The sequence below is a fragment of the Rhineura floridana genome, chromosome 10 (genome assembly GCF_030035675.1).
Source record: "Rhineura floridana isolate rRhiFlo1 chromosome 10, rRhiFlo1.hap2, whole genome shotgun sequence".
NCBI lineage: Eukaryota > Metazoa > Chordata > Lepidosauria > Squamata > Rhineuridae > Rhineura > Rhineura floridana.
The window spans coordinates 6,975,979-6,988,607 of NC_084489.1; the positions used below are offsets into that span (position 1 = coordinate 6,975,979).

General features: G+C 44.0%; 1 protein-coding gene across 9 annotated transcripts in view; it reads right to left on the reverse strand.

Moving 5' to 3' along the window:
• Nucleotides 1-2,997: 2,997 nt before the first annotated feature.
• HECW1 (HECT, C2 and WW domain containing E3 ubiquitin protein ligase 1) overlaps nt 2,998-12,629 on the reverse strand; it is a 349,770-nt gene continuing 340,138 nt past the window's right edge. For all 9 annotated transcript variants that reach the window (XM_061586857.1, XM_061586865.1, XM_061586862.1 and 6 more), the window contains 2 exons: nt 11,197-11,395; nt 2,998-4,034 (listed from right to left, as the gene is read on the reverse strand). In XM_061586857.1, coding sequence (XP_061442841.1) covers nt 3,923-4,034; nt 11,197-11,395 — 311 coding nt within the window. In that variant the 3' untranslated portion in view covers nt 2,998-3,922. The remainder of the gene's footprint in view (nt 4,035-11,196; nt 11,396-12,629) is intronic.

Genomic DNA, 12,629 nt, shown 5'->3' on the forward strand with positions numbered 1-12,629 from the left:
GAAGGAGGTGTGCAAACTGAAGGGAGAAACATCAATAATTTAAGATATGCAGACATACCATACTCTTAGCAGAAACCAGTAATGATTTGAAACGAATCCTAATGAAAGTTAAAGAGGAAAGCACAAAAGCAGGACTACAGCTGAACGTCAAGAAGACTAAAGTAATAACAGAAGATTTATGTAACTTTACAGTTGACAATGAGGACATTGAATTTGTCAAGGATTATCAATACCTCGGCACAGTCATTAACCAAACTGGAGACAATAGTCAAGAAATCAGAAGAAGGCTAGGACTGGGGAGGGCAGCTGTGAGAGAACTAGAAAAGGTCCTCAAATGCAAAGATGTATCACTGAACACTAACGTCAGGATCATTCAGACCATGGTATTTCCTTTTTTTTTTTATATAATTTTTATTCAAATTTTTCCAAAAACAAACAAAACAAAGTAAGAAAAAACAGACCATGGTATTTCCGATCTCTATGTATGGATGTGAAAGTTGGGACAGTGAAAAAGGCAGATAAGAGAAAAATCAACTCATTTGAAATGTGGTGCTGGAGGAGAGTTTTGCGCATACCATGGAGTGTGAAAAAGACAAATAATTGGGTGTTAGAACAAATTAAACCAGAACTGGCACTAGAAGCTAAAATGATGAAACTGAGGTTATCATACTTTGGACTCATCATGAGAAGACATGATTCACTAGAAAAGACAATAATGCTGGGAAAAACAACAGGGAGTAGAAAAAGAGGAAGGCCAAACAAGAGATGAGTTGATTCCATAAAGGAAGCTACAGACCTGAACTTACAAGATCTGAGCAGGGTGGTTCATGACAGATGCTCTTGGAGGTCGCTGATTCATAGGGTCGCCATAAGTCGTAATCGACTTGAAGGCACATAACAACAAACAACAACATAAGTAATGAATGAAACAATAGTGATAAATCAGGTGTCAGCCTAATAAGGGATTCATCAAACAGATTAGTTAAGGTTGGTTTTTATATCAGCTGAAATAGAAGGCATTCATCTAGGTCCTAGGCTACCTACTTCCTAGCTCAACATGCAAACCAGTTATGAATATCTTCTCTTCATATACCTACCTGATGTTCCCAGGCCCCATGGCTTTTGTTGTGTCCATATTTGTTCTCTTTGAAGAGTGTACATGTTCCCAATAAAGATTACGAAAAGACAGCCAGTATGGTGTAGTAATTCAAGTGTTGGGCTAGGACCTGGGAGACCTGGATTCAAATCCTCACTCAGCCATGAAACTCACTGGGTGACCTTGGGCCAGTCAGAGTGCAACCCTTTACATGTCTACTCAGAATTGAGCCTCATTGACTAATATGGAATTTACTCCCAGGTAAGTGTGTATTGGTTTGTGGCCATAGTCTCTCAGCCAAACCTACCTCACAGGGTTGTTGTGAGGATAAAATGGGGAGGTCTAAAACCATATATGCCACCTTGAGCCCCTTGGATGAAAGGTAGGATATAAATATAATAAAAATATAGTCTAAGTAGTGCATGATTCAGCCACAGTTAAGCACTTTGAAATCAGTGAGACATTAAAGGTAAATGTGTCTTTAAATCTCTTTCATTGAAATATGGAACCAAAATGTTCTTAACTTTGGACTGTAAATTGCCCTTTTTAAAAGAAATGCCTTTTTTGTGGTTTACCTTAGAAGTTATTTTTTTCCTGCCACACGTAGGGGACCATTCTGAGAATGTTTCCTGCCCTAGTATACATTTGGATTTCTTTTAATTACCTTTTTTTTTGGATTTCTAAACAGAAATAGCAACTTTCTTGAAGTGACCACTGTGCAGCTTTATTTAGTGGAGTTGTGTGTGGGGGGGCTATGCATCACTTATGTGACTACCTAAGGATCTTCTCTACGATAAGAGAGGAAGTGGAACTTGGTCTCATGAGCCTCAACTACTCACCTGCTTCTTGCACCTTACCCATCACCCTTATTGCACTCAGAAGTTAAGGACAGAGCCAGTGTTAGCTTCTCTCCCCACTGTGAGAGAAAAAGAGAGCATACAAGCACAAGGTTTGCACCTCAGTTCAGGTACAATTTCTAGGGCAGAAGTACAAGCGGATGGGTCCCTTTTTAAAGATTAATTTATCACAGTTTCTTATGATCTCTGATGCTATGAACATGTATGCAATTAACAACTTATGCCATCTTGATTTTTTAAACATCACATGTTGAAATGACTACTCTTGGTGGAGACAAAATACACATGCAGCCCAATCCTATGCATATTACTTGGAAGTTAGTCCCACTGAATTCAGTGGGCCTTGCTCCCAGCTAAGTGTACAGAGGATTACAGCCTATTCTCAGATCAAGCTCAGTTAAAAAAAAAAAAAAGACAGCAGAGATGAAGAAAAAGATAAATATTATTATAAGGTTGATTTTTCCACCCCAGTTAGTTTCATCAATACCCATCAAAGTATGCATGTTCCAGTGAGTTTTGCTGTTCTAATTTTGGCAATGGAAGGCAAAGCCCTCAAAGCTAAGCCATTACTTTTTCACCTGGTTACAAAAGAGGCCAAACGTTTTAGATCACTAATAGATAATATGCCAGCTAGTCAAATGGTGATTTAGGAACCCTAAGAGCCAGTGTGGCATAATGGTTAAGGCGCTGGACTACGACCTGGGAGACCAGGGTTTGAATCCTCACATAGCCATGAAGCTCACTGGGTGACCTTAGGCCAGCCACTGCCTCTCAGCCTCATGAAAACCCTATTCATAGGGTCGCCATAAGTCAGAATCGACTTGAAGGCAGTACATTTACAGCAATGCAGATAACACTGTCATTCATACTGCCTCAGCACCCTCATTCTCTGCAGCTTCGCACATAACTGAACTTTGGCTAAATCCTTTTATGTAGAACCTCCCAATGGAGGATTTGAGATCAAAGAGAAATGAAACAAAAATCACAATTTTGTGTCAATCAGTATTCCTTAAATAATTAATGACTTCCATTACAGGGTGCAAGATTGTCTATATTTCTTTTCTGTAAGGAAGTATTTAAACATAAACAAGGAATCAGCAGAACGAGCAGATATTAAGAAGAGAGTATTCTTCCTGTTACTTTTGCTATGTACAATGATTAGGTAAGGTGTTGTTGTCTATTATGCTACATGATAAGACATCCTTCTTGGGTGCTTCTTGCCTGTCCTCATTACAATATGTGTGACCTCCCATCCAAGCCTCAATAGCTCTGAAGTGCAAGTTCTTTCCAGTACTGGCAATTAACAATGGTTAACAATCACAGGCACACTTTGCTTTTGGACTACAGGTTTGTTTTGTTTGAATGTCTTATCTGCATCATATGTCTGGCCCAGCTCCAGGTAATGAAGGTTGATGTGAATGATGAGTTCTTATATAAAAAAATCCATTTTGTTCATAGGTGTATTTCACCTTTGCGCGATATGTACAAAAAAAAAAAAATCAAGGATGAATGAAAGAGACTCTTGGCCATCTCCCATTAGCAGACGACAGCTGTTAAGATGCAAGATTAACTGTGGGTTGAATCCTGATGTGCATATAAAAGCTTGGAATGCTCCATGTTTTTTGTTGTTTTTTAACCAACGTAGGTGGGAGTAAACATTTATTAACATTTGGTCAAGTGTAGCATAACTTGCATTCATATTTTCATTGTTACTAATGGAGGTATGCGGAGAGACCTTGAGATAGGTTTTTTTTTAAAAAAAATCATTGCATACAGGCTAGCTGTCCATCGGAAACCAAAGATGAACGCATGAAGGTTAGTTCTTAACAGAAGGCTGTTCTTCATGCACAGCTTTTGTCAATCCTGATGTTTTCCCTCAGAATAAAAAACGCAAAAAACCAAAATCATACGGCAGCAGGGAAAGGAGTGATGTTACTGACAGGAACACATTAAAAAAGCTTGAATGTCCTCACTCAAGTCCAAAGGTGCTCGTTTCTTCAACAGCTGTCAACAGCTTTTCGTATAGCATAGAATAGGATGGGTAGGTTGGAAGATCCAGGCGGTTGAAACATGTATGTGCCCTGCAAGTAAAAAAAGAAAAGGAAAAAAAGACCAATGTGTACATTTTTCAAAGAATTAGCAGCCTCATCAGAAATATGTAACCCCCTGCATAATCTGCAGAGTTGAATATCCAAGTACAGCAAAGTTGGAATGTCTGGAGACAAATGTAGGTTCTCCAAAACTGTAATTGCCATTGCTGTGCTGGGGAGAAGAGGATGGGATTTGCAGATAAGGAGCGGGAATTTCACCGTTGCCCCCTCAGCATTTTTCAACTGCAATCCTTCCCCTTTGCCACTTTCCCCCACTTGACCATTTGGAATTTTGGAGAAGCAGCTAGGGAGGGGCAGTGGGGGAGGGGGAGAAGCAGGAAAGTGTTGGGTGGGGCAAGGTTAAGCAGCTCTCCTCCCGTCATCTGCTTCCCATTCTGCATCGTTGTCTGTAAGCCACAATCACCAAGTTGGGAATCTTGTATTTGCCCCAGAAATGTAGTTCTGAACTAAATTATCTCCTAACTCAAGTATACAAAAGGCATTGTGACATACTCTCCACTTCCTAAAGGGGCAAGAGGTTCAAGGGTGACTGCTGAGAGTTTCCTTTGGCTAAAAGAGCACTTAGGGTGTATTTATAATATTTGCTTTATTTACGAATATACAAGTGGAGCACAAATGGCAGCAAACAGCTACTCTTACAAGGTAACAGATTCACTAACCTGCATCAGATCTTCACAGAGAGATCCTGTACCCTGAGGTGCTTCATCTTCAGGTGTTTCCCAGCTCTCTCTCTTCCTTCCTGTCTCCAGATTAAACCCCAAACCCTACCAACTGTCCTTTTCTCTCCTGTTATGCTATCCAGCAGAGACACTGTGCCATGAGTCCTTAAATGGGGGGTGGGGATGGGGAGTGAGCATTTCCCCAACACCTGCCTTCCTCCCCTCTGCCAGTGGCTGCTTGATGTCTTCAGCCAAGTCAGATACGGAGGTAGAGTTTAAAGGGAAGTGGAGCAAGGAGATTTTAAGAACATAAGAAGAGCCTGCTGGATCAGGCCAGTGGCCCATCTAGTCCAGCATCCTGTTCTCACAGTGGCCAACCAGGTGCCATTTTGAGGATGACATAGAGGAGGGGGTAAACCAGGAGTTCTTCCATGATGATCCCCCTTTTCCTTTCCCCTGGTGCTGGAAGTGCAGAGGAATGCCAACCCCAGCTGCTCCCTACATCAACCACCCTGCCCTCTGGCCTTGCCAAATTCTCCCTCAGACTGGGCCAAGCAGTCTTCCCCCCTCCCTCTCTACAGGTTGCCATGCCTCCTTTCTCCCCACTCCCCACAGGTTGTCAAGCATCCTTTTTTCCCCCTGCAGGTTGCCAAGCCCCTCTTCTCCCTTTTAGACACAGTGAGGAGAAGAGCCTGGCTGGGAGTCCAGAGTCTATGAGTTCAAATCCCCGCTCGTGTCTCCTGGGTGTCAAGGGTCAGCTAAAGATCACCCCACAGTGAGTGGCTCAGGGGTTACGTGCCCTGCCACCTGTGCAGCCGTGGGCAAGCTGCAGAGTCCCAAGGAGCCCAGTTGCCCCCCAGCTGGCAGTTGTGGACAAGGAAGGGGCTGGCTTGTGCAGCTGTGGCAAGCTGAGCAGGCCCTTGCCAGCTGGGGAGGACTAGCCTCAGAGGGAGGCAATGGTAAACCCCCTCTGAATACCGCTTACCATGAAAACCCTATTCATAGGGTAGCCATAAGTCGGGATCGACTTGAAGGCAATCCATTTCCATTTTCCACAAGGAGGGGGGAGGCAGCCAGATGAGGCGAACCACACAGAAATACAACAGGCGGGAACAGCTCCTCAGCCACCATCTTGCTCTCCCACCACCTGCTGCTTCCCTCCTCCTTGCCCTCCATCGCTGAGGCTAAAAAAGCATTGGTGGTGAGGTGGGTGGTGGCAGCGGCAGCAGCAGTGGAGCTGTGTGGTTGCTGAAGAGCTGCCCTGGCCTGTCATGACTGTTCTGCTGTTGCTCACCTGGGCAGATGGTGCTGTGAACTACAGCATGAAGACAGTCTTAGAAAAATATTGTAAGATACACACCCACACATAAACTAGGGACTCTGCCCCTGCTCGCATTGCTTGCCAACCCTGCCTACAACCCCACCCCACCCAAGCTCCCATGCCTCACCAATCCCTCCACCCCTTAGACCAGCCTTTCCCAACCAGTGTGCCGCAAGATGTTGTTGGACCACAATTCCCATCTTTCCTGACCATTGGCAATGCTGGCTGAGGCTGATGGGAGTTGTGGTCCAACAACATCTGGAGGCACACTGGTTGGGAAAAGCTGCCTTAGACCTTGCCAACCCCCTGTGGACAACTTTGACAGTGAGCAGGGCAATCCACATGTCAATCACATGACATAATTGTAATGTCAGTGAATAACAGCCAGGTTGCCCTGCCCACTTGTCAAAGTTGGTCCACAAGGTGGGAGCAAAAAAGTTCCCTATCCCTCGTCTAATGAGTTAGTGTGTGGGGTTTAGACCTGGCTATGCCTGCCTCCTTCCACCCTCCCTTTAGGCCTGGCCAAGTTTCCCTGCCCCCTCCCTTTAGACATGGATGAGCCTCTCTCCTGCACCCCAGTGCTAAGCAAGATTGCCCTCCCACCCTGCATTGGCTTAGCACTGGATTCGGGTGTGTGCGAGAGAGCCCTCTCTCATGCACCTGGACCAAACAGAATCTCCATGCCTTCACATCAGCCAGTGTGAGGAGGGGAGAGCAACCCTGCTTGGCACTGGATTTGGGTGCATGCACAAGATCCCTGCAGGGACCTCTCCTGCACACCCAGACCAAGCAGAATCTTCCTACGTTCACATCAGCTGATCTGGGGGATGGGAAAATGCTGCTCAGGACTGGGTTCGGGTGCATGAGAGAGAACGCTGCAGGGATCTCGTGTGCACCCAAAAGCAGTGCTGAGCAGGATTAACCTTTCTCCTACAAGCAGGAGAGACGTGGGTGAGGGAGAGGGAGACAGGCGAATGACCCAGGTAAGTTACAGGGGAACTCTCAAGACAGGCCAGGACAGCTCCTCAGCAACCATGTTGCTCTGCTGTCGCTTCTCTCCTCCTTGTCCTCTGCTGTTGAGCCTGAAGAATTGTTGTCGGTGAGGCAGGCAGCAGAAGTGCAGAAGAGCGGTACAGCTGCTGAGGAGCTGCCTGGGCCGCCCGCTGCCTCCGCCTCCACCTCCCTCTTCCATTGCTGCAATGGCCCAGTAGCTCAGAGCTCAAGCTGTAGTATGTAGGGCCATCTACTGATGGATGGCATTGTGAATTACAGTGTGATGACACTTTAGAAAAATATGTAATAGGAATTCTACGGAGAGAGAGGAATGCAAGTTGTGGTTAATGTGCATAATAACTGGCCATTGTTCACATTCACCAGGCCTCATGGAGAATATGCACATTAACCTTTCCTGAAGAGGGAATTGTGCACATTTCCTGGTCAATATACATAATCTCCAACAGGCCTTGGGAAATGTGCATATATCGCCTGAATTTTGTACATTCTCTGGTCATTACACATAATCGCCAACAGGCCTTGGGGAATGTGTGTATCTTGGCTGAATTTTATACATGCTCCAGCCATTATGCATAATCTCCAACAAGACTTGGGCAATGTATATACCTTGACTGCATTTTGTACATTCACCAGTCAGTATATATAGTCTCCAAGAAATCTCTTGTTCAGAAGTGTGTAACCTGCACCCTCCTTCTCCTTGGGTTTCATCTGGCCCACTGATGAGCAAGTGTGTGTGTGTGTGTTTGTGGATCTATATATTTATTTTTTCTGTAATTCAGCTCCTTTTTCACTATTCTCACCTGTTACTCAGTCCACTGAGCACCACAACGTGGGGGTGGGGGTTGTAGGAAGAGGAAATTTTTAAACCTCCCCCCATTGATTCTGATGGACACTGCCCCCCCCTCTGCTTAATAGCATCCTGGAGTCAATCATCACGGGAATCACAAGGGGGGGAAGATTTAACCAGCTGAGGAAGGGTCCTCAACTTGCATTCCCCTTAACATGTATGTGTGTGTGAGAGTGTGTGTATACACAAAAGGCCGTCTCCTTGGAAGCCACTGACTACTTGGGGGGGGGCATCCAGAGTACAGTCTTATAAGAGGATCTTAAGGTTTGGACAGACATATATAGAAGGGACTTTTCAGGGCTTTTGACGTTTAAAACCAGCACTTTAAATGGAGCTTAGAAACAGACTGGGATCCAATGCAGCTGGTAAAATACTAGCATAACACAATCAAAATGCCCAGTTGCAGGAAATAATCTAGCAGCTCTATTTTGAACCAAATACAGTTTCTGAACCATTTTTAAAAGCAGCCCCGCATACAGTGCATTGCAAGAATCTAAGCAAAAGGTTAGCAGAGCATCCATAACTGTGACTAAGCTATTTCTATCCGGGTGAGGTTGCAGATGGCATATCAGCAGAAACTGATAAAAAAAGATTAAGCAACAAAAGCTACTTGAGTTTCTAAGCATAATGTTGGATCTAGAAATATCCCCAAATTGCAATCCTGATCCTTTAGGACAGAGAGCACTAACCTGTGGTCCTCCAGATGGTCTACAACTCTCATCTTCCTTGACCACTAGCTGGGGCTGAATGGTGCTAGAATCCAACAACTTCTGAAGGACCAAGGAGACCCACCCCTGCTTTAAGGGCAGTGCAATTCTTCCCAGAACAGACTGAATACCATTCATCAAGGTGAACAAACCACCCACCAACAGTACCTCTGTTTTGTCTGGTTTGAGTCTCAGTTTCTTCACCGTCATTCAGTCCCTTATCTCTTATTTGAGGATAAGTATTAAAAGCCCCAAAGCCCGTATTTGGGACTGAGCTCAGTGAGCTTCACCAGCATTGTGTTCTGCTCTTCATGATAATCAGAGAGCAAACTCACAACAGTATATTCCTGCACAGGAATGAAAAAGTAAGTAGTTGCTTCTAGGGCCAAACCACACACGTGGGAAAGTCCCAAAGATCTAATTTTGTAGAAAAAGCTTCTTTGGGCAAAGAGTTCAGTTATTTAGCAGTTGAACATAAGATAGCAAACATTAATATTTAGCCTTAATATCTTCAGACTAGCTGAATAAAGGTCATAATGCTTATCTAAGGGAACAATCAAAGTTTGGTGAGCACAAAGAGGCCAATTACCTTTCTAGTACACGGCAGGCCAAAAGCCTGGGGCATCTCTTTAAAATTCTAAAACTTTCCTTTCTTATACCCAGCAAGAATGCTTCACAATTTGAGAGGTCAAAACCTTTGGGAGGAATGGTTGGTACTTGGAGAACGTCCTGAAAGGAACTCAGTTTTGGCTGTGGCAGATTCAAAGGTTTTCCTTTTGAAAGGCTTGAACCAGTGGATTTGGACTGATTCCAGATATACCAGGGCACTCCCCACCTCCCAAAAGGACACACAGAAAAGCAGCAGTTTGTACCTGAACATTAATCATTACTTGAAGCTGGTGTTTCCAGAAATGCAACCATTACTGACTCCAAGATTTTGAGGACACCCTCAGTAGGCCCTCTTAACCTGGAAGAAACCGAGAATTCTCTCATGCCAACTCCAACCTTCTTGGATGCTTTGAAGAAATGGAAAGCTAATAGAATTGCTTTGGGGGCGAGTGCTTTGGTGGTCTTGGGGCCTGGCAAATGCCCAACCATGTGGAGCTGTCCCAGAGGTGAAAATGAAGCTAATATTCTTTTCCAAATATATCCTTAATTATAGTGAATGCTTCCTCAAATGGAGGTGTTCCTGGCATGTATTATAGCTTGGCTTTCCCCTTAATTATAGGACTAAAACAAAGGTGTGGTGTTATAGTAGTGAGCACTTAGCAGAGTCAAAGGCCACATACTGTGAGCTACAAATTGTAAAGGCACTGAGTATGCTGGGCCTATCATACCAATATAGAGGGGAGGTAGACTGCCTCAAGGGTTCCATTAAAGGGCATCAAAGTGTCAATTATATTATTATTATTATTATTTATTATTATTTATTCAGCTTATATCCCGCCCGACTAGCAAACAGCTCTCTATTTAGTTTATTGTGATTTTTTTACCACTGTAGAGGATACCATTTGAATTTTCTGCCATAGGAACCAAGATATCCTTTGTTCTCCTACCTATTCTGCATCCTTCTCAGCAAGCAAACAACAGTATAAAGAGGCTGAATGAAAGTTACTAGAGCACATGATACAATTCTGATGTCATGTAACTGGCAGGGGGTTGCCCTGCCCACCTGTCTAAGTTGCTGTAGCCCATTTTCTTCTTAAGCTTTCTTAATGGACATACAGCAACAATAAAAAGGACAAAAAAGTGGGAGACTAAGGGAGTGGAAAGAAGTTGACTGAGGAGTTGGCCAAGGTTCCTCTAAAGGTAAAGGTGTCCCCGCACTTATAGTGCGAGTCGTTTCCGACTCTTAGGGTGACGTCTTGCGACGTTTACTAGGCAGACCGTATATATGGGGTGGGATTGCCAGTTCCTTCCCCGGCCTTTCTTTACCCCCCAGCATATGCCGGTTCCTCTAAGTTTATTTTTATTCACCTATCCTCCAGAGAGCTCAGGGTGCCAACAAGAAGCTTTCTCTTTTATCCATATAGCAACATACTGAGATAGACTAGACTGAGCAAAAGTGTACTTAAATTCCTTGGAAGGAGTATGAGAGCAAAATGTGACATCTACAGCTACAATCTGTTGCAATCATTTCAGCTTAGACACCGCTGCTTATAAAACAGAATTTGTGCCCTCAATGCTTATAAAACAGAAAATGGACCTATCTTCTTTTGAATCACTTTCCGTCTGGTTTTCAATCTGTATCTTCTATGATCTGGGAAGGGTGTTTAAAGAAAGTGCCTTCAAAGAAACCCTAAGCATGACAAGTTAGGACATCTAAAATGTTTGTGAGAGCCCCAACCTGTGCAGAAGAGACAAAACTTTTAGAATGTAAAATGAGACTTTTAAAAATGAGCTAAGATTTAGGAGTCATTTGAGTTTGTTTCTGCAGTGTTTTCTTTTAATTGAGCACATCATATAAAGTTATCTGTTATGTGTTCCCTTGCAGAATATACATGGAAATTAAAAAATGCCAAGAAATGTTTTAGAATGAATCTCCACCACAGCATTTATGATCTTATTCAGAATTCATGCATACCTTGGAAGGGATGTTATTTTGCCCCATTTCTCTATACAGAAGCGCCGTAACCCATTACTCCCTCGAAGGGCTGCAAAGCCCTCATATGGCACACTAGATGTCCCAGTGACAAACTGCAGCAACCGTAGTCTTTGCTCATTGTTGAACCTCTCTACTGCTGCCCAGAACCATCGTATTACGATATGTCCATCGTGGTAACCTGAAACAGAAAGTGTGTAAATGAGAAATGTGTTAGAAACACACAAAGAGAAGCCACAACTGGTTATGATGGTGAAGGAAAGCAGCAGGATTTCTTCTGCCTTCTCCTCTTTGTTCCAGATCTAGCTAACGGTACAGCTAAATAAGTGCTTTTCACACTTTCTATTGCCAGGGAACACTTTCTACCACAACTGGTCTGCCAAGAAACTCCTATGGGTCTGTCATGGACCTGCAAAGGATTCTCAGATGGCCCTTAGGGTGCACAATCATTTCATTTGGACTGCTTTGTTGAGGCTCCCCACCACTCTGTATAAACTGGAGGTGCGCCCTAGAACATGCCCAATACCTTTCATGTTTGCATATGTCAGGGGAAGATCAGTAACAGTGGTCAAACAGTCATTCGGCAAACTTGTCTGCCATTACCAATCTTCTCATTTAAGAAGACCTGATAAGCTTCCGAGGAGCCATAGGATTCCCTGGAACAGACTGAAAGCCACTGAACTAAATGAGGCAAAATTAGGGATGGATGAGAATTCCACTCACTTCAGATTTAAAACTGGTTATTTCAGTAGTTCGCACGCTCGCTCTGTGTGCCGAGCGAGCATGCTTGCCAAGAACTCTAGCAGCTTTTCTGTGACACCGGTGGCCTTTTTGCTAGCTCCATTTTTCAACTTCGTTTCTGTGCTTCATTCAGTGTTTTTCCTTTGTCCTTCCCTCTGCCTTTCTCTTAGTATTGGTGTTTTCTGTTATTTATAGAACAGCAACCTTTGTAGCTTCTATCAACCTCCACAGCCTCCATTTTACCGCTCCCTTCCCCCCTCCCCTCCTGTCTGACCCATCCCTGGTGAGGTTGGGGGACGCTGACCTTTTACTTTACTCTGCCCCTGCCTGCATCCTTCATGTATCCCCCCCCCCAGCTTCTGGTCCCTGCTCCTCCACCCTACCTCCATTTCGGTAGCAAGTTCCTAGAGTGGGAGGTCTGGTCCCTGCTTTGTCCCTGGCTAGAAGCCCCTGTAGTGCCACAATCATTGTTTGTTTTTTCTCCTGCTTTTAATGGTGAATGGGGAGTATAGTATTCAAAGGGTATATTACCACAGATATCAACAGGGAAATAAATAGAGCCTTATCCATGTTAAGGCAAGTCTAGAAAATGTGGGCAATGCTCTCTAGGCTTCCCTCTTAATATCTATGGTATTAACCCTTTAAATTTTCTCTCATAAAATTAGTAATAGAGT